The following is a 23,644-nucleotide window of genomic DNA, read 5'->3' on the forward strand; positions in this document are numbered from 1 at the left end:
CCTCCCCTCCGAGTCGCATCGGTTATATGTTTGATTTTACTTCCTTCGGTTGATCTTACTTTACAAAGTACCAGGATATCCGAACACAGAGTACATTAAGGCAACATGTAGAAAAATTACATAATCTGGAGTCAAAAGTCGTACATTGATCATCTCTCTGAGCATGGCACATCCATCAAGACATCATGTGACGTAATTATCTGTCGTCTGGTTATGTAATAAATGATCATATGATACATGTCTTATGATTATATAAGGTCTAGGATAGTCATAAATCATTCCCATACATGTTAAACATGGTGACACGTTGTGAGGCTCGTATATCGAAGCAGTCGTAGGTATAGGACAATCTTGGGACATACTTTTGTTCTAAATTGATTTATCTCACCTTATGGTACGTCATACGAATTGTCATGGACACGAAAGTTATAGACACCAAGTAAGGTGTCTTCTAACTGTCGTAAGATGGTCATAATTTTAGGAGATATTTTGTTGTGCTTAATTTGTATCAAAATCTTTTCTTCTATCAGTTTTAGTTGCACCATTGGACGTTTTACTTTATAGTAAAGATGTCTGCGTTTTGAATTCACAAAGGATAATTTGTTGTGCGACATGTGTAAAGTAAGTATTTCTATTTTGAACATATGCACTCGCATTTATAATACAATGTTAAGACCAAGTTACAGTAAAAGCGTTATTTCACAGATTTTGATAAAATTTTGAATACAACTTTGGCTCATTGAGCTATAACTGAAAATCGAAAAACAAATGCATCTCTTTTATTTTTTAAAATTTTACCGATTGAATTCTGACAAAATAATTGGACATTTGTATATATATCTTTTAAAATCTGCCAAAATTCTTCTTTAATTTGTCTAAAAATCATCAAATATCCAGCTTCTAGTACATAATATAAAAAAGAAGATGTGGTATGATTGCCAATGAGACAACTCTTCACAAGGGATTAAATGACACAAAAATTAACACCATACGATCTTCAACAATTAGCAAAGCCCATAACGCATAGTCAGCTATAAAAGGCACAGAAATCACAAATGTAAAACAATTCTAACGGCCAAATTTATGTATAAAAGAATGAACGAAAAACAAATATGTACATGTAACACAGAAACAAACGACAACCACTGAATTACAGGCTCCGGACTTGGGACAGGCACATACATAGACGTTTCTTAAAAAAATGTATGTTGCTGATACAAAAATTTCTATTTTATTGATGGAAAATAATAATAGGGTCCATTTAGTTCAATTAGCCAATTTGCCAGCTGTATGCAAAATGTTACCAAAATATGTGACATATCCCATTTTATGTTCCTTGACCTTGAAAGAATTTAACTACGCAGTAATTTTATGTCTTTACACATGTATCAATCATATGCATGATGCACATGGCTTACCTTTTAACTTTGTTATGTATGAAACTATGGCACCTGACATAAAAAATTACTCCTTTAAATAAAATTTCGTTATTTTTACAGATAATATACTCCTATATAAATTTTCATACCGAATTCAATCAATTTATAGGGTCTTACAAAATTAACGTTTTACCTTCCATGCTTCCGAATGTTTGCATTTGAGCGTTCCAGATATAGGTTATTCCCGATAAGCGCATGGTTTTGATTTGTGTTGTTTCATAAAAGTTCAACCATATAACACAAAAAGTACTTACCATCCTAATAATACTTAGAATAACAAGTTTTGTTTAATTTATTATTAGTAGGTTAATTGTAATGCATATTAACTGATGATATTTCCGCATTTCCGTGGATTTCGATCTGATTATTGTTGTTTTTTCCAAGGTGAAGATATGATGAAAGAGAAGCAAAAGATACCAAAAGGTAAGACTAATGCTCAAATATATTGCGACAAAAAGCTATGCGTGAAATGGCCATTTAAAGTAATATATGTAAATTTGAGCATATTAAAGACATCATCGTCACCTTTCTACACTAAAGGTAAAGTTACAGATATTCAAGTATTCAATCAGTGATATGTCAGAAAATCCTCGTGACCTTTCTACCATGAGAAAAGAGATAAATGCATTATTTTTTCGGTTTTCAGTTATAATTCATAGAGCAAAAGTTGTATGCATGATGTTATCACAATCTATGACATGACCCTTTTACTGTTTCTTGACCTTAGGCATCTAGGTTATAGTAACCTGTTTATTTATCAATAGGATGTTTTTTTTTTAAAGATATGTTCATGTCATTGTTTTTGAGTTATAACCAATTAAAAATTTGGCGGGAAATGATTCTCTCTAGTATTTTCTTACATTTAAAATTTGCACCTTTTTCCTTAAAAAAAAACTACAAAAAAATAAAAATAATAAGATTTTCAAGAATGTCTTTTTAGATTATGTGTAATAAAATTATGAAAAGAAAAGTAGGGATTAGCGGATATAATTTTCATTGGCATTACATGGATAAAACTAGAGGATTCCGGATATCTGATAAAAAGTCAAAAAACAAGAGTAACGATCATCAATAACGTAATTCTGAACTGCTTGAACAAGTTTCACATTCAGGGGCCAAATCGATGGTCCGATCATACCTCCCTTGTTTTCTTCGCTGCTATTTTGTTTTGCAAAATGTCGATTAACATGAACAACACGACGGGTTCCACATGTGGAGCAGGATTTGCTTACCCTTCCGGAGCACCTGAGATCATCCCCTGTTTTTTGGGGGGTTCGTGTTGGTCAGGCTTTAGTTATCTATGTTATGTTTTGTGTACTGTTGTTTGTGTGTTGGTCTTTTTCTTTTTTAGTCATGGCATTGTAAGTCTGTTTTGGACTTGTGAGTTGGATGTCCCTTTGGTATCTTTCGGCTCTCTTAGATATTTGGTGTTTATGATATCGAAGGGTGTATGCGATTTCGATACTGACACCGCTTAACCGAGAACTTAAAAAAAAATTATCTCTATAACACTATTTTACTTGTTATCACTATACCCCGTCGCAACCGTAAATGCTATCGACAAAATTTATTATTTCGCAATTGTTCTTTATATCATGAGCATGTCATGAATAATCTAATGGAACAAAATGGAGACACCATAATAGATTTTTCCCCCTAAATGTATTCGACATTAGTGAAATGTTATTGTTCCTCATAAACCGTAAGTGATAGGGACCTGAGGGTCTTTAAATTTGAGGTCTTTGGTCCCCAAAAAGAAATTGAAGTCATGGTTAGAGGTCGAGATCAACGGACAACGTCATATTCTATTTTTTCAAACTTTTGCTTGTAATCGCTACCCTGCAGGGACCGTAATAAAGAAATAAATACTGGAAGCGACATTGTTTTAAATGGGGAAAGCATTGTTTGCACTGACTTCATTATATAAAACCGGACTTGTTTTTTTGTAACAAATTGACCTTTTGTCATGATAGAGAATATTCCGGTTTTCATACTCAATTGGGCGGCGGCTTTACTAGAAAAAGAAATTCACATTTAATACATGTCTCTTTGAGAGCCTGTAGCTTCCTTGTTTGCCATTGGATTTTTTTACAATTTAGGAAATTTTACAGATATGTCTCGATAACTTATTATAAGCTCATGTTAATCAAATCCATTCTCTAACACCTGAACACTTTTTGTATAATATAGAGGCTGATTTAGGTGTAGGGACCAATTTTTTTACAATTCTGTTTCACACGAACGCTTAAAAGCGTTGATGAAACTCAGTAGAACAAAGTTAAGTCACTTCTGTTTAGGTCTTTCCACTTTTCTGTGGAAAGACCTATTATATTTGTTTCTGATTATTATTATTAAGTCTTTCCACTTTTCTGTTGAAAGACCTATTGTATTTGTTCTGATTATTAGGTCTTTCACTTTTCTGTGGAAAGACCTATTGTATTTCTTCTGATAATTATTTGGTCTTTCCACTTTACTGTAGAAAGACCTTATGTATTTCTTCTGATTTTTTTTCCTTCCGCCTAATTTCGTTCTTGCGATAAATATTTGTTTCGCAATATGGCGCTTAGATATTTGGTATATGATATTGAACAGTTTATGCACCTTTGAAATTAACCCTGCGTAACCAAATACATTTCTTTGTATGAGTTATCTCCCCGAACTCTGTTTTCCTTGTGCCCGCATCTCCTCCGTAATCGTAAAAGAAAGTGACAAATTAATTTTTTAATTTATATTGAAATTGCTTGTTATATCCTTTTCATGATTTGTTCTATTTTAACCGAAGCGATATGAACACTCCATATGAGAGTTATTTCCCCTTATGCATTTGATTTAAGTGATTTGAATTTCTATCTTGTAAACCATAAGTGATAGAGACCTAGGATCTTTTGATTTGAGATCCTTGGCCCCAAAAAATGAAAATTAGGTCAAGGTCAAAGGTCAGTCATATTCTAAATTTTGAATTTGGCTTATTTTGACTTCTTTCCAAAATCAAGATAAGATATCGACAAATTATTTTCACTAAATTGATAGTTGTGACATGTCCTAACACGTTAAGTTTGATTGCAAGGGTACGTTGAACGTTAAAGGAAGTTTTTTCCCCTTTTGTATTATAAAATACGCGTATGGTGATATAACTCATTAATCAAATATAATTAAGACCTATGGTCTTTTTACTTGAGGTCTTTGATTGATGACCTTGAAATTGATCTCAAGGTCATAGCTTAATTTGACGTTCTAGATTTTGACCATTGCTTTTACCTCAATGTATGTATACATAATAAAGCCATGAGACTTTTTGCAATAGGATGTTTCAAACCATTTACCCTTGAAAAATACAACCGGAAGTGACCTTTTGTAAACCGGAAGTAGCTATTTTTTGTACTTTATTAATATATAAGTATATAGAACCAGATATTTTTGGAATAAGTGTCAAGTTAATATTCAAATAGTATCGGAAGTAACATTTTTCAAACCGGAAATAACAAATTATCTCCCTTATTTAGAAAATATTGTAAAGAAACCATATATTTTAGGAATCAGCGTACAATAAGCTATCATTTGACGATTAAAATGACATTTAAAACCTAATCTTACTACTTTCATATTAAAATACAGGGTTTTTGGTGGAAAGACCTTCAATTGTTCTCTGAACAGTTGGTTTTTAATTATTATTTTTTTTTCTTTTTTTTCTTCCGCCTAATTTTTTTCTTGCGATAAACATTTGTTTCCCAATATGTCCCTTAGATATTTCTCATATTGTATCGTACAGTTTATGCGCTTCAAATTTCACCCTGCTAAGCCGAACCATTTTCTTTGTAAGAGTTATCTCCCTATTCACTGTTTATCATATGTGTGCATCTCATACGTAATAAGGTAGCAATACACAGTTAGAAGTTTAGTTTCGCATTATGGCCATGGTGAATTTTTTAAATATGAAAGTTTTTGTACACTAAAATTGATTTTTAGATAATTGAAGAATAATCTAGCCTTCTTAGTGGGTTTATATGTACATTCAGATTGATTTAAGCATGTTTTATAGGATTTATCTGTTTGAAAGTCGTATTTTCCTATCCGTATCGCCAATAGGTCCATAAATTATTGTAGTGTTTATCAACAAAGATTTTGCGCTCGATCTTTTCAATTCAATTTTATGGAAAAACGAGCAGAAATGCATATGATTTTTTTAGACCACTTGATAGATATAAACCTATGGTTTCAGGAAAGGTATCACTGTAATTGATTGAAATTTTCCTTTTGACCAAATTTAGGCCACTTTTATGACATGTTCACCCCCTGTTTTGCAATATTTTGTATAAAAGAAATGCAGATTGTTGCCATAATTACACCCAAAAGGGATTATATTTCACCATTATGACCATCAGAAATCAAATCTATGGAAGGTTCTCTTTCTATAAATATATACATGCATAACACAAATATTAAGCCTTATTTGTTAGAAAGAAGGGGAAAGAGGGTCTTTAAAAATTATGAGTGTCAATTTTTTTCCTAACTGTGTATTGCTACCTAAAGATATCGACAAAATTTCTTTTACAAATTGTTCGTTACATCCTCAGGAATTTTTGGCTTATTTGAATCTAAGCTATTCGATGAAATTCTATAGGAGTTATCTACCTTTACGAAATAAATTTGTCGGTATGTGTTATTACTTATAAAGCGTTAACCGTATAACCCTGGAATGTTTTTATTTGAGTCCCCTAGGTCCTAACTTAGAAAATGAGATCAAGGTCAAAGGTCAAGGTCAAATTCTGAATTGTGACTTTTCCTTGTTTTTGCATTTTCCAACACTTTAAAAGAAATTTATAAAAGAACAATTGCAAACTGTTGCTCTATGGTAATGAAGATATGTTACATTTGGTCTGATACAATCTTATTGCATCTTATAGGAGTAAGTGCCCCTGAAATGTCTTATTATAAGGTTAACTGATTATTACTTCAACTTGGTTCATTATAAAGCCATATCACCTTTTACAAAAGGGTGGGTGACATATGACCTTGAAAAATGACAACCGGAAGTGACCTTGAGTAAACCGGATGTAGACATTTATGCACTTTTTTTCATGAAAAAGTGATTGGAATTCATATATTTTGTAATTTAAATACATAAACTTATCACTCAAGACTAGAAATGACTTTCCATCAATCGAAAGTTGCCAATTATCTCCTGGTTTTAAGGCAAAGGTATATAGAAACTATATATTTTTGGAATCATTTTGAAAGAAGCTATCATACGATACCGGCAGTGACATTTACTTCACCAGAAGTAGCAAATTATCTCCCTTATTTCACTCAAAAGTATATCGAAACCACTTCAGTATCGCATCAGTATACAGTTACTAGCTTCTTTTCAAAATTTCTTTCATGTGGAAAGACCTTCAATTGTTCTCTGAACAATTGGTTTTTAATTTTATTAATTTTCCTTCTACATACTGAAATCTCGTTCAGTTCAAAATGTCGTTCCAAAAACAAAGTATCTATTTTTATGTCAACTTTGAACTACAATCTAATATATCGAAAAATATCAAATCATGTTTTATCGAAACCTTAACTCAACCATGAATACAAGATAACTGTGTTGACTTGTATTATCATTTCAAAGATGTGCTTTTCATAAAAGAATTGACGTAAAAAAAAAATTAAACAATCAATTGAAATATATTATAATCATTTTTAGCATTTTTACAATCACTTTTCTGTTTGAATGGACATTAAATCGATAATTCAAAAAGGTGCTCCCGGGTTTCTTCCACGACCATCACCAGGGAAATTCCCTCCTGTGCCTGATCCTGGATCGCCACCAACACCACGTCCTTGACCAGGAAAAGTTCTTCCGTCACCACCGGGCATCATGACCATGGTACCACCATTGACGCCACCACCAGTTGTGCCCCTGCATAAAACGAATAAATCAGTCATGTATTTTTTAAATAACATTTCATGAACAAAATTTGTTAAAATTATTGACGTCCAAATTTGTCGGTTATTTTTTTGATTTATTATTTTCTAGAACTTATTTGGCGACATTTATTTTTTTGCCTATATATTGTGATGACAAATATCGTATAATTCTCAATCTTTTTGTATGAATGCTTCAAAATATTAAACAACAAAAGTTCAAATAATATCAAAGGTCAATTGGGACGAAGTGGCGTCTGTTTGTCTTGATGAGGTAATATTAACCTGAAGGAAAGTACACTATACAATGAGAGAATAATGGATAAAAATAAGAGCATGGAATATGACAATAAAAATAACACAGAATAATGGCCATTAAAAAAAACATGAATGAAAACACCTTCTGATTTCCAAACTCTCGTGTATACTAGTATAACCAAATATATGCAAAGCTGGAAAACAGTAAAATAAAAAAAAAATCCGAACTCCGAGGAAAATTCAAAACAGAAATTCACTGATCAAATGTTAAAATCAAAAGCTCATATACATAAAACGAATGGATAACAAATGTTATATTCATGACTTGGTACAGGCATTTTCTTATGTAGAAAATGGTAGAAGTTACACCGAGTCGACTTGAATTTAACAGGAATTATCCAAGATTTGCCTTCAATATCAAATTCACCCAAAAATTAAAACCATTACAATAAAAGGACCCAATCAGGAGAATTATAATTTTGGAGGGCACTTATTGAGGGGTTAAAGTAGGCGTGCATCACTTTTCATTTGATGGAAAACTCCAATCCAGTATCATATGACGGGACTGGAACAAAATATATTATCCCATCCCCAAAAAAAGTCCTAGGGACGGATTCCTAATTCCCAACTAGATCTAAGTGTTAAGCCAGAAACGAATTCAGAAACTCCATTCGTTACTAAGTATTATAAAACTCATCAAAGATACAAGTTGTGAAAGTGACGAGAAAGGAATACCAAAATCCAATCCAACACTAAGTGTGAAGCCAGGAACGGAGCCAAAAACCGTATTCTGTACTTAGTGGCAAGCCAGGAACAAACTGAACTAAATTTTCCAATCCAGTACCAATTGTCATGCCAGGACTGTATTCAAAATCTCATATAGCACAAAGTATTAAGCCAGTAACAGATTCTAAACTCCATCCCAGTATTTATTGTCGAGCCAGGACGATTCTTAAATCCTATCCAGTACTAAATGCCAGACTAGGAACCAATATCAAATTGCAAAATTAGAATTAGAACCGTCAAGCGATGAAGCTAGTGTTTCCTAGGGGATAAATAAAAAAAAATATCAAGCTTATGTCCATGCAGATAATCAAAACTATCAAGCAATTGGCCGTTTCAGAATCTAAAGCATCATGGGTAATTTCATTGTTCATACCCCAAAATGAAAATAACGTCACGTCATTGGTTAAATTTCCATTGTTTATGACATTTTTAACCAATCAGGACGTTTTGGTGTACACTTTTGAAAATATTACCCAGGATGCATTAGATTCTGAAACGGCGAATTGTTCCCGTACGTAATCATATGTTAAACGTGTAGATACCAGGGCTCGCCTTTAAAAGACCGAGTAAAATAAAGTACGAAGTTAATGTATTTTACTGTAAAGAAAATCAGTAAACTTTTAAAAGCTATAATATTGAATTTTTGTTGTTCTTGGTACATATTTTATATGCGATATACCATGTTTACATGCTCAAAACCCATACCATATTCTATCAAAGATGATTTATATTATCAGTACAGGTGTAGCATGTTTAGATCAACTGAAATTTGAATATTTATTTATAAGACGCGCTCACTATAACAGAGATGACGAAATAATTGTATACATCATTGTTTAAAATGAATTTAACGTTTGCTTTTCAAAATATCATCAACCTGTTGGTCATTGATTGCCATATGACAATATTCAAGATGATTTAATGTCTGCTATCTAGTATCCATTGATTGCTATATCTAAACACAATTTTAACACATACTAACAAACGGGAAAAGCGAACCAGAACCTTAGACTATATCCAGTATAAAATTAAAAATAATTCCTTCATGTCATGCTCTATGCTCATTTTTACATTGGTAAGCATTATATTTGTCGATATTTTACACTGAGCGATAGCACGCCTGGCGTACACAATTATGGTATCTACAGGTTAACACTAGCCTTAACCTATCTAGACATATCTTGAACATATCTTAATGAATAAAACACACATTAAAAAAACTTGCAGTCAAGCTACAAACAGAATGACCCTCAACTTGAAAAAGGAAATAGATTCCTAATTTTTGCTAAATTGATGACAGAGGTTAATGTGCCCACTTCAACAGGACGCTACCTATACTATATACTTTCGAAATCGGATCTGACTATGAACGGTAATACAATATAGTTTACAATACTTACATCATCATCATGCCTGCCATCATACCCATCATGCCCATCATGACAGCTCCGGCTCCAACTGCAGTACCAGCCATGTTGTTAGTATTTGTACCTGCCATTGTAACTTGCTGCATCGTTTGTGATCGTTGTAATGCCATAATAATTGAAGACAGGATAGATAGCCAAATGATAAGAGAAAATATACCTAAAATGATAAAAAAAAAAACCACACATTTTGAACGTCTAGTTATATTGAAAATATGTCCATATTTACACTGCTCAATTTCAAGTAAAATATCTTCAATATACTATTAATCACTTGATACATAGAGTTTGTGAGAAAAAGTGGGCTAATAAATTGAGAATGGAAACAGGAATTGTGTCAAAGAGACAACTACCAGATCAAACCACAGGACACATTTAACCAGGATTTAATATATTGACCTTTCGTCTAATTTGCATCGAAAGCCTATCATTCATCCCATGTGTTACTCGTCTGGCGTACTAAATTATAATCCTGGTACCTTTGATAACTATTTACACCACTGGGTCGATGCCACTGCTGGTGGACGTTTCGTCCCCGAGGGTATCACCATCCCAGTAGTCAACACTTCTGTGTTGACATGAATATCAATAATGTGGTCATTTTTTATAAATTTCCTGTTTACAAAACTTATTTAGCTTATTTATAAAGCCGTATTTGGCACAACTTTTTGGAATTTTGGATTCTCAATGCTCTTCAACTTTGTACTTCTTTGGCTTTATAAATATTTTGATTTGAGTGTCACTGATGAGTCTTATGTAGAAGAAACGCACGTCTGGCGTACTAAATTATAATCCTGGTACCTTTGATAACTATTTACTTAAAGGCATACGATACAGTTACAGGGGAGGTAATGACGTTGCTAACGTAAATTGTTATTTTCGCGACGTCAAACTATGACTTATCGGGAAAAGATTCAGTTTTCGACTGATTTTTATCATTCAAACTTATTTAACTTGAAAACGAGTTCATGGACCCCTCTTCTTTAAAATGCCATTTGGTTTGATTACGTAAGAAGATTATGTGTGCCAATTTTCATGAGAACGTAAATAGTGATTTTTTTTAAATTTGAAAAATATACAGCAAAAAATGATGTTTTTTTCTACATTCATGAACATTTGATAAATGTGAGTTATTTCTGAAGAAAAAAAAATATAAATTTTTAAAATACTTATAATATACAGAAATTACAAATTTTTCAACAAAAAACAATTTGTGTTTAACTTTTAAAACAAAAAAGTTATGTCTATCTTTCGAAAGGGAAAATACGGCCACAAATCCGAGTTTTGGGCAAATATACAAAATTTCGACCTCATTTTGTTCAAAAAGTAGCACATGAAGGTATATTTTTTATTATATATTTGATTTAATCATGTAAAAATTAGTCTATATGGAAATTTTTATCAAACTGTAAATACGGGATCAAAACTGTATCGTATGCCCTTAATTCAGCCCTATCTCGAAACAGTCTGCAGTTTTAAGAACATTTCTGAATTGAAATTATCACGATGATTGCCTGGTCTAGATAAATGCTCTACATTTTGTTATTTTGTGATCTTGTTTTGTATTTTTACAAAAAAATGATGAGGTTTGATATCGTAAAAAGATAACAATAATATAAAAGAGGGACGAACGATACCAGAGGGACAGTCAAACTTATAAATCAAAAATAAACTGACAACGCCATGGCTAAAAATGAAAAAGACAAACAGACAAACACTACTACACATGACACAACATAGAAAACTAAAGAATAAGCAACACGAACCCCACCAAAAACTAGGGGTGATCTCAGGTGCTCCGGAAGGGTAAACAGATCCTGCTCAACATGTGGCACCCGTCGTGTATAACTTATCACATACTGACAATCTTTCTCTTTGTCAGTTCCTGATTTGACATAGCGATTTATGAAATGTATCGAAATTAAATTTGAAAGCTAAGAGAACTGTTGATGTTATTTAAATAAAGGCAACAGTAATATACCGCTGTTCGAAATTCATAAATCGATAGAGAAAAAACAAATCCGGGTTATTTAAGCTTGTAATACAGTAAAGTATTGCATTTATTATTAATTAATGAGTGATTAACGCAGGTATCAACCGTGGTTTATAACGAAATTATGATATCTATAGAATGAAAGTACTTCCTTTAGAGAGTTACATAACCATAAGTTGCGATTATCGCACGCTTACGCATACTTGTCGCTGAATGTCAATTTCCGTATTTAATTTGATGACGGAATTACTAATTATTAGTACATTCTACTTCTGTTAGAGGGTAGACTTCATAATATAGATTGTTGAAAACAAAATTTAAAAAAAAACAACGTTACTTCACTTATAATCAGGGGCTTGTTGTACATATGTTATAACTTTTATTAACTGTTAATTATCAACTCTTTTTAGAGACTGTCAACAAAGTGAGAGGGTTGGCGCTATTAAACCAGGTTTAATCCACCATTTTTTACATTTGAAAATGCCTGTACCAAGTCAGGAATATGACAGTTCTTGTTCCTTCGTTTTTGATGTGTTATGTCATTTGATTTTGCCATGTGATTAGGAACTTTCCGATTTGATTTTCCTCTGAGTTCAGTATTTTTGTGATTTTACTTTTTACAGGTGACATATAGTAAGCATAGATTTTTTATTACACATTATGATAACTACGCATTTCCTATGTACAATAACATGAATGATACTGACCAAAAGATAGTCAAGGTAACATCAAAATTCACAAGTGAGAGTGTAGCCTACATCATTATGGCAAAATAAAACAAAATTACGACAAAACAAACAACAACCCACAAAGCACAACAAAAGGAATAGTAGATATCATGTTCTGACATGTGGCATCTGATATGTTGCACTTAGTAAGTGTAGATTCGGTGATGTGCTCTTTTGATGTTGATTTGAGAATTCACTGATTATAACACATCCATAGTCATCTGTGACATAAATATTATAGAACAGCCAACAAAATCATCATAGTAGGTTGCTGTTAAACGAACAGTTCCAAAAGGTGAAAATGAAATCCTCCTATCGAAAAAAATATGAACACCATCACTAGTTTGTGTGCCAATATGGTCTGTTTCACTGATGACGATGAATATGTTTCAATCGTCGTAACCACCAGCCGCCGAGTGTGACCGCCGAGTGTGACTTGGAAAATAACCACAAGCCGCTGAGTGTGACCTTATCCCCCGACTTGGAAAATATGAAACAATTCAATGAGAAAAACTAACAAACTAACGGCCTAATTTATGAAAAAAATATTCTACAACTACAAATAAAACAGACACAAACTAACGACCGACAACCCCTGTGATGCAGGCTCCTAACTTGGAACAGGAACACAAAGAATGCATTTTGGATCAAACTGCCAACTAACGTTCAAGTCTGTTTGATACAAGTTCAATAAAGTTTGAAACAAAATATCCTTACATTTATTCTCTCGATCTTAATAACAGTACTAGTTTTAAAATATGTATTAAAAAACCCGCTGTGGTCCAGCTCGTGTATTGGTTTATGATTAAAAGAATCTTTTTCTGTAAAATGGTAACATATCTCACCATTGTATTGATATATGGTAAACAGAATATAGTTCCTCAAACTTTCTGCCAATTGGTAACAAATATAAATTGATAACATTTACAAGCTTTAAAAAAACAAAACCCACTGTTTCGAAAACACAGCTTACCTCCAAAGTTTCCGAAAGATCCTCCTGATCCACCAGATCTAGAGCGAGAGGCAGGTGATATGACTATTCGGGCAGGTGTTTGTCGTTCTGGTACTCTATATGGCACATAATATGGAACAGGTACTATGTTAGCTCTACGTGTTGGTACATTTCCTGGAAAAGGTACTATGTTAGCTCTACGTGTTGGTACATTTCCTGGAAAAGGTACTATGTTAGCTCTACGTGTTGGTACATTTCCTGGAAAAGGTACTATATTAGCTCTACGTGTTGGTACATTTCCTGGAAAAGGTACTATATTAGCTCCGTTTGTTGGTACATTTCCTGGAAAAGGTACTATATTAGCTCCATTTGTTGGTACATTTCCTGGAAAAGGTCCTATATTAGCTCCGTTTGTTGGTACATTTCCTGGAAAAGGTACTATATTAGCTCCATTTGTTGGTACATTTCCTGGAAAAGGTACTATATTAGCTCCGTTTGTTGGTACATTTCCTGGAAAAGGTACTATAGTAGCTCCGTATGTTGGTACATTTCTTGGAAAAGGTACTATATTAGCTCCCAGTGTTGGTATATTTCCCGGAAAAAATCCTTGAGTTACTCCAATGAAACAGCAATCAACACGACGGTGATGATCGATAGGGTTGCCATTGTAATCTACAATAAAATACAAAGCATTTACATGTGTTGTAGGTTTTGTGTTGTCCGTTGTGTTGTGTAATATATTTTTGATTCCTGTTATGTTATAGGCATTTATCCTGTATGATTGTTAAGCAAACTGATTGGTATTAACATACATGCTCTTGTAATTAAGATGTTCATCAGCATATTTATGACTTGTGCTATACGTGTTTTATAATACACAGCTAATCGAAATATAAAATATATAGAAGGAATGATCGATACACAAAATTAATTATAATATTAAAAATAGACACATCAAAAACAATTCCTGTTTCCTTGGTATAGAAAAGAAGAAGCAATTGAAACAAAAAATCGATAAGTATAGATCTATGAAAACTTGTATAATGTAAAAAGAAAATTATATAAAAATTTAACTGCAAAATATATCAATGACACAATGCTAAAAAACAAAATTGACGAATATGAGAAACTAATATGTGATAGGAAACTAACGATGGGGGAATGCATACAAGGCATTCAAAAAATGAAATTTTATAAATCTACAGGGTTTGATTGCCTTACGGCGGAAATTTATAAACAATTTTGGAATAAACTTAAAGTATTAGTTCTCAATACTGGCTACGAGCGATAATACGAATCAAATCACAAAGTACCAATAAATTACAGTTTCAGATTTTGGATTGTAAATTTGCCTATCTAGAGTCGATATAAAATTATACAATAAAATTCCATTCCAGGAGTCCAAAAGACTCTCTCTTTAAACAGTTGCAATGTTCTATGTCAATTGGTCTGTGGTGGCGAGTTATCTAATTGACAATCAGACCACATCCTTTTATTGTTAAGTAAACATAGCGGATAAATAAAGGCAACAGTAGTGTAGCGCTGTTCAATAGTCATAATTCAATTAAGCAAAAACATAAAATATATTATAGAACGCGAAACCAAAAACTACCTGAGAAAGTCATGCTAACATTTTAGGGTGGTCATTATCCCTGCTTTGCATTGGAATTGTGTCCTTTAATTGTACAGAAATATTTAGGTTTGAATTTAAAAATCTTGAATGCGAAACCTACAACGATAGAGGATGAAATTTAGCAACTGTCGAAGCTGGCAAAAAAGCTTAAATAACAGTAATACTGAACTCCGAGGAAAACTGATCCTTTTACGTCAATGAACGTGTTACCAAACTGTTCAAATGACATGTATGTAGTCCTAATTACGGGTCAATATGTTATATTTGATATCTTATTTTGATGTCGTTTGCCAGTTAAAAGGTTATTCAGGTGACTTCCTACATCTATTCCTAAAACGACAGGTTGTTTAATATATTTGTTTAGTTTGATACCATTTGACATTGACAGATGGTAGGTTAATATCTCGATGTTCTTCCTCTGGACAAATGAATAGCGATATACTACTGTTGCCTTTTATTTGAATAATTTTATCATTTTCATAAGCATAAATAATGATAAAGTTTTAAATTCGTTTTAAATTTTAAGGTGTTCAACATGAAGTTTGCTTTTCTGAAAAGGACTGACTAAAAATTTTCAATTGTTATCTCTACAGTTTACTGCAATATCTCAATTCTGATTTTCTGAGAACTAGTTCACTGTTCATGGTCAAAAGAAATATCGATTTTACCATTTTATAAAACAGAACATTTTCTACTACAATAAGACTTGTAGATAAAAATCTAATGTTTTAGGATATAATATAAAAAAAAGATTGATCACATCGAATTTGATATACTAGTAATCAAAATGCTGATCATGTTGTCCGGGAACATATTTGATGCGACTGATGGATGAATATGTTAACATATAGTCGGATTAAGCAACGAATGCTTTTACTGAATAACTCGTATGAAGCGATATACACACATAACGTAAAAAAATAGCATTTTACATTCTTAACTATAGTTAGTACATCAGATATAATAATTATACCCTGTCACATAATACTCTATATTTCAGTGGTTACTTGCATATGATATATCCGATTGAATTTGAGATTCAGAATACTACAGAATTAAGGAGGTATGCCTCGTGACACGATTTTATCATCGATATTGATACTAATGCAAAACTTCACAATAGAATCTGTAATGAATGTTTTATTAACTTTCGAATTGCCACTTTTCAAATTGTTAATAGTAACAGTCGTTCATGTATCCTAGGCTCGTGTATCTTCATACGTGAAATGAATTAAAAACAGGGGTTGTATGCTCCTTGTGTCTCGGTGACCTAGTGGTTATCACTAGTCAGTCCACAATCGTGTTTTAAGTTCGAACACTGCTTGTTCGGATTACAAGTTTTAAGATTGAAATGAGAAAACAGAACAACACGTTCGTCAAATTTGTAAGCATTAGCAGCAGACGTTGATACCTTCTCTATCAACACCATTTGAAATTGATACCACAAAACCATTGAAATTTGAAATCATACAAAAAATGAATATGGAAATTATATGATAAAAAAACACCTTTGAATTATCAAACTACAATATAAAAATTAATATTTTCAGGTATATGAATTGTTTTAACTTTTACCATGTGGATGTTTAAAGTAACAAAATGGAATGTTTTTCAATGCGAGAACATTAAAGCAGTGTCCCAGGCCAGCTTGTTAAGTTCATACTAATTTCTACATAAAAAATAAATATTTTTGTTTACATTTTCAAACCTTTTCACCCAAGACCATTTCGGAAGTGTTAATTTTTATATCAATATTCAGTATATATGTCGAGCCGAAACGCTTTCAGCATAAAAAATATCCTGTCGTTTGCCCTTTGATCACTCACACGAATCATTTTTTTTAACACCTAGCAAAATTCGGAACTTCCGATATCTCTGTACCAAAATGAACCGGTTTTCGATGGACAATTACCTTGGTTGTATTTGGCAAAACCTTAAGGACTTTTTGGTCCTTTATGCGCTTCAGTTTCGTACTTTTTTTGGCCCTTTTAACCTTTTTTTATTCGAGCGTCACCGATGAGTTTTAAGTAGTCTGGCCCAAATTTAAAATTTTAATCCTGGTTTCTGTGATTAGTTTATATACTAGTAGTCCCTAATGTGGCAGTATGTTACTTGCCAATTTTCTTTTATATCCGTTACAAATTTATTTCTTCATGTTTCATGCCTTAAATGGTAAGTAGGGGGATGAAGTTACACTGTAAACAAAATTGGGGTCATGAATTTTAGGTAAAGTAGTGATTTCGTCCAGCTAAAAAAGGTCAAACATTAGCATTTCGGAAGCTGTTAAAAGATTTCAAGACCCCTTTACATAAAATTGTTTATATTTTGAGTTAGAGTGGATGCAGTTTTCTATAATTTGATATAATTCTCCAAAGTAGTACAACAAACTGAAAAAAAATTATTGAGAAAGCGCAAGAGTTTTTGTTATTTTCATTTATTGTCTAAAAAAATGCAACACAAAATAATTGTGTTCTCGGGTCTATGATTTTATCTTATACATGTTATAGGCCTTTGTCCATTTAACTCTTCTGATTGGTCTGAATGATGATGGCAAATGTGCATGTAATACAAATATCCATGCTGCACTGTTAGTGCAGTTGAACGAGCCATTGCCCCCCCCCCCCCAAAAATGACATGTGAAAAACCAGTCAAACAGGAATACTAACGGTCTAATCTATATAATAAACGAGAAACGAGAACCATTTAAACGTTTTAATAGGTACCAACCTTCACCCTTACCTTATACAATAGTGTAACATCACAACATAGAAAGACACACTAAAACATAACACATAGATGAGAGGGTGATATTGCAAATTATTACCCCGAGAAAACATAGTCTTTGGAAGGGGTACAACATTATAACGCAGCAAGTGCAGTATCCACATTAGGCTCTGCAGGTTTGACCACTATTCTTTAACATTTTGTTTAAAACACCCAGAAAGTGCCAGTGTTTTCGAATATGTTCAGGTAATATTCGTGTTAATGTACATTAATACTTTTATTTTAATTTAATTTGACAGTATTCAGTCAAATTAAGTTCTGTAAATAAGTAAATAAATGCTTTGGATTAAAGGGAAAAGGGCAGACAACCAAAGCATTATAGGTTGCACTTTTTAAATACAGGTGTTTTTCAAACCACGTCTCTTTTGGGGAGATTAAGAATTCATATAAAATTAATTTTGTTAACATACTGGTTCCCAGTTATGCTCTCTGTGTTCCATCTCATAGAGACATAACTTGCGAATGTTACCAGTAAATATACATGTGCATATTGTTACATTGAAATGTGTGGTAACCCTTCATTCGAGGTAGGGGTAGTTAGGAAAATTAGTGTTAGTTTAAACTCTGAAAATTTCAGGGCATATAAACGTTGAAAATATGCCGCACAGCCCTATATTTTGACCTTTGAAAAAAATTGTAGTGCATATGAACTTTCAATTCTAGGATAAGATTTTTTTCAAAACTTCATGGTAAAAGTGGTACAGTTTTAGCCGTAAAAGGAGTTCCTATGGGAAATTGCATTGTCAATATTTACAGAAATGCAACCTATAAAGTCATGTTAGTCAAGAAGTAGGAAATCAAGGGACTAAGACAAACCTGGAGAAAAGATAAACACAGACGAAAACAATTAAAAATTGTATTTACAGTTACTACATAAATTAAAATTTTGCTTTTAAATTGCAGTCAAAAAGTTTAAGTATGTCTGACAAATACATGATTTGTTTCATTATGTTTAGGGAACAAGTTTAATTAGATAAATTGTTTGTTTTACAGGGTCCCAAATTGTTAACATAGATGATGACGGTCAACATTCAGGAAACGGTGCAAACTTTGTGGCCAGCATGTGGTATAAAAGTTATGATGAAACTGATGTGAAATTACACATGGATAACTGTACCGGACAGAACAAGAACAAGAACACAGTTATAGCGTAAGTATAAGACAGACGAGCACACACCACTGGTATTATAAGTTTATAGTAATTATACTTTAAATTTTGAACTGAAGATATTGGTACTCAAATATAATGGTACACATCATTTTTTTTTTATATATATGTTGACTAACTTATATTTCTTTGATTTTAAATATCTAATTCCCATCACGTTCTCATAATGTGTCTCGCAAGCATTGATATGGTCCATTTAGGCATTTCATTCAATATTCATAACAACTCCTAGTGGACTGAATACTGTGATAAAACATACATTATTTACTATGCAATACTGTCTTATGTATAAACTTGGTGAGTCAAATGTTACTGTTTCGATCTGTTTCATATTGACTTTTCCTTTATTTTCATGCATATCAGTTAGGATTATAATTTGTCTTTCTTTAATAAGGTATGGACTATGGAGAACTATATATGACCAACAGACACAATTCAGTTCAGTTTTCAATAATGGAAGTTGTTCACACAAAATTCCACCCAGATTGGCATTTTGGGGTCTGGATAGTGAAATGGAGAGGTTCCAAGGCTGACACAATAAAAGATGTATCAAAGACTGTTTCCATATCCTCTAGAAACAATCAAAACATCAAACAGTGGGTAAATGAGCCAAACTATCCAGTGATATTCCATATTCTATGATAAGAGTTCTTTTGTAAAACAGTTTAACAAGCCAATTCATCACCTGAAAACATACCATCACTTCAGGTAAGGATACACCAAAAATGTGTGGTATCATGGGTATTACCTGAAAAATATTTTAAAGAGGTTACTTTTTTAAATATATTTGTGATTGGATTTTCGAAGACAACTACTTGTAGTAAAGTGAAAAATGTCACATTAAAAATTAGATTACAAACAGACACCAAGGACATTTTATGATTGGAAATCAAATGATAAAGAATGATTAAAATATCAGTCGAATATTAATATAAAAAAAATATAAACTCGTCATAGATATCAGGATTTAAATGTTGTACTCCAGACAACAAATGATTCATCAGTGATTCCAAATAAAATACTAAATTTAAGAGCATTTGGGAGAAATTCCAAGAGGTTAAGCCATATATAGCGAAGGCAATTTATTCCTAGGGTAGAGCATCCTGCGTATTTTCAAAATATGATCATATTACTTAATTACTTGGTAAATAGTTACTTGTTAAAAAGTTAAAAAGCTATTTGTTTTTATAGTAATGAAGATTATATTACCAAAAAGACCCCAATGTTTGACATGTTTACATCTGTTTGTTTTGCTGACACATATCAATATAATCGAGTTATAGGCAACTGCCAAATACGTTAAAGGTTTAATCCACCATTTTCTACATAAGATAATGGATGTACTAAGTACCATTGATAACCGAATTACCTTTTGTATTTCCTGTTGAGTTCGTTTTTTGTTGTTGTTATTCTACTTATTTTTTGTTTTATTCGTGTTCGTTGACATATATAATGCATAAACGGACCTCCAACCTGATTTTTCAATGTATCGGACCTTCAACCTGATGTATCGTTTGCCATTCCGTTTCTCAAGTTCAGTAGTAATGTATTGTCTTTATGTCATTTATATTAGCTACTCAACATTTATTCATTTGTACATCCTTGGTTTCTAAATGTTTCAGTTTGATTGTTCCTAATGAAGGCAAATCCTAGAAGAGTGCTACGGACGAATGCAATTCATAAGATATTGTTTTTTAATTTTCATTGCACTGTTCAGGAGTTGATATCACTGATCGTAGACTATTAGTCCCCGACTGTATCATCAGCTCAGTAGTCATTACTTGGGTGCCGACATTATTTATAACAAGCCTTTCTAAAGTTTCCGTTCATAAATTCATAGATTATTAAGAAACTAAGGTTTCATGGACTTTTGCTATTATTCTAGGTCCTGGGTATATACTCGGCATTGAACGTCTCTGGTGAAGGTGAATCCATGACAGCGCGTTGCACGTATGAAATATATCATAAGGTGTTGCTTACAATTTTTGGCATTTTCACTTCTATCAATAGTAGAAATGTAGGGTATATATGTAAATGGTTAAATCGAAGCTCGCACATCAAAGTAAACAATCAAAGAACCAACTAAAAAAATTACAGTTTACAGTCAAAACGGTAAAAAAGAGTGGCTAATCATACCAATGAAATAACCAAACTCAGATGTCGAGAACAAAGGACAAGGTTCACTAATGGCACAAAATGGCCTAAAATATCAACTTTATCATAAAACACCAAAAAGGTCTCAATTTGGTTCGTAAATGGGTCTATTTCAAAAGTATAAATGCTAAATATATCAGTTCTTTTCATAAGACTACAAGATATTAGCCAAAGTAAGCCGATTTTGGACATTTTGTCAAAATATGATGATTTTGTGCATTTTTCAGACCTAAAAGCTTTTGAAACACCTTGGCCGCCACCTACGATCCAGAATGTGTTGTAACCGAAAGATTCCAATTTTGATATAGATTTCATCAATATAAAAACTTTTTGGATCGTAGATGGAGGCCAAGGTTAATTATGCCAAAAACAATTAAAATTATGGACAAAAAGTACCAAAATTGACCTTTTAATACAAATTATGCTCATTTAAGGGGTCATTGCTCCATAAATAGTAAAGGAAAGTGACAGAAAAAAATATTTTTGTCTTAGTAGAATTATCACAAGTATTTCTATGTGAGATTTGTAATTTTTTGCCCCAATTTGAAAAACAAAAAAAAAATCAGGGCCAATTTTAACCCTTCGTGAACCTTCTCCTTTCCAATGCCTGGGCAAAACAATATACACTACAAACACAAACCGTGAACGGAAAACGGAAAACAACCTAACAAATCTAAACTCGGAATATCACGAACCCCACCAAAAACCGCGTATTACCTCGTGTGCTTTGGCATCGTACGCCAATCCTGCTCTATATGTGGCGCCCGATGTGTTGTTCATTTAAAAGCTAAACTGTGGGCTACAAGCTCCCCCTTTTATAACAGACATATGCAAAATCTGGCATGGTTCAGCATGTTTCTTGGCGCTCATATCTTTTTCACTAACACATCACAGTGGTTAAATACAACAAACAATAAGATACAGTTACAGTAATTGGGCTTTATATAGGAAAATCTATATTATGATTTAAGAGAAGATGTGCAACACTTGTGAATACTACTCACTTCATCTAAACATACATCTTACATTATGAACCGTTATGTTCTTGCGTTAGTTTGTATTGTGTTCCTGTTACGTGGTGTTGTTATTTAAGCGGTATGCTTAATACTGCCATAGCAGCGGGAGGTTTGGCTTACCATAAAACTAGGTTCAATCAATCATTTGTTTTCTTCAATTTTCCTGTACCTAGGCAGGAATGTGGCATTTGGTATTTATAGTCCGTTTCTGTGTATGTTGGCATTTGCCTTTGTTGTAGTTCAGTATTTCTGTTTTCCATTTCTGTTTTTATGTTATAGGTCATGTCTTTCCTTCGGTTATAGTTTGTAAACCAGATTTGTTTTTGCTTACTCGATTTATGATTATTGAACAGCGGTATACTACTGTTGATTTTATTTATACTGCTGTAAACTTATTCTTGCATTATCAAAATAGAGGGCACAATGTTTACCATTATATCCTAGAAAGACTACATTTATTGTAAGATCGTATAAATAAGAGAAATAGTGCAACGAACAAAGGAAAATTATTTGAAATATTATCATAAGCTTAAAGAAAACTCCGGCACCAAAACATACTTAATGAAAGAAACCTATGAAAAAATGTGTCTTTTTTCTGATTCAGAATATTTTTAGTTCCCAAATGATAAACATATTATGTTCCTTAACTAATGTTTTGAGAAAATTAACAAGTGCCTTGCGGTCAGAGACATACAAATGTTTGTCCTATCGAACTACATATAAGGTTTGAAAACTGTCTATCCATACATTCCATTAGGTGTGTTGTCTTGTGAAATGCCGTTAAATCATAAGATGAAGAAAAGCTAACAACGCCTTGGCGAAAAAAACGAAAAAAAAAAACAAGTTCGCAAAACACTACACTAAAGATTCATCTATATGAACCCCACCAAGAACCGGAAGTTGAGTTCGTAAAACAATAAAATACATTTAACCAAACAACACAAATACTTAAAGAAAGATACACAAAAACAAACACAGGGCATCGTGTACCGAGTGTTCTAGTAGGCTTAACAAGCCTAACTGTCAACACTGTGGGGTATAGTTCGAATCCGGCATATTAATTGACAAGAATTGTAAGTCTTCCATTCAAAGGTCGGTTGCTCTCTACGAGCACTCCGACTTCCACCTTCAATAAACACTGACCAGCACGAAATAGCACAATAGTGTGGAAAGTGGCATTTAAAATTACTAACACTAAAGAATACACGTACATTGTTAAATAAAAGACAGCGAAGAATACAATACTGCAGCAAAAAATTACGCGTACCTGATGTTTTCTTGAAACAATATTTATTGTGCAGAGAATAGCGTAATTCGCCTTTTGTACGGCACAAATATCACGAGGTATTGGCACCATCTTTAGAAATCAAATATTATGAGCAATCAAACTTGCATG

At 32.7% G+C, this 23,644-nt stretch overlaps 1 protein-coding gene across 9 annotated transcripts; it reads left to right on the top strand.

Moving 5' to 3' along the window:
* The first annotated feature begins 283 nt into the window (after nucleotides 1-283).
* Nucleotides 284-16,616, top strand: LOC143059758 (uncharacterized). 9 transcript variants are annotated; one of them, XR_012973595.1, is made up of 3 exons: nucleotides 284-334; nucleotides 1,824-1,862; nucleotides 7,187-8,994. XR_012973595.1 is itself a non-coding variant. In XM_076233312.1 (3 exons), the coding sequence occupies exon 3, from the start codon at nucleotides 13,640-13,642 to the stop codon at nucleotides 14,102-14,104; it is 465 nt and encodes a 154-aa protein (XP_076089427.1). In that variant the 5' UTR covers nucleotides 304-334; nucleotides 1,824-1,862; nucleotides 12,437-13,639; the 3' UTR covers nucleotides 14,105-14,240. The 9 variants fall into 9 exon arrangements, 4 of the variants coding, with proteins under 4 accessions (XP_076089427.1, XP_076089426.1, XP_076089425.1 ...); XR_012973597.1 differs by having other exon boundaries at nucleotides 294-338; XM_076233312.1 differs by lacking the exon at nucleotides 7,187-8,994 and adding an exon at nucleotides 12,437-14,240 and having other exon boundaries at nucleotides 304-334.
* Nucleotides 16,617-23,644: the final 7,028 nt, after the last annotated feature.

The sequence above is a fragment of the Mytilus galloprovincialis genome, chromosome 14, assembly GCF_965363235.1.
Source record: "Mytilus galloprovincialis chromosome 14, xbMytGall1.hap1.1, whole genome shotgun sequence".
NCBI classification, from domain to species: domain Eukaryota; kingdom Metazoa; phylum Mollusca; class Bivalvia; order Mytilida; family Mytilidae; genus Mytilus; species Mytilus galloprovincialis.

Bases quoted from the DNA above. Each gene is read 5' to 3' on its own strand.
- LOC143059758 (XM_076233312.1), top strand. From the start codon at position 13,640: ATGTTAGCTCTACGTGTTGGTACATTTCCTGGAAAAGGTACTATGTTA.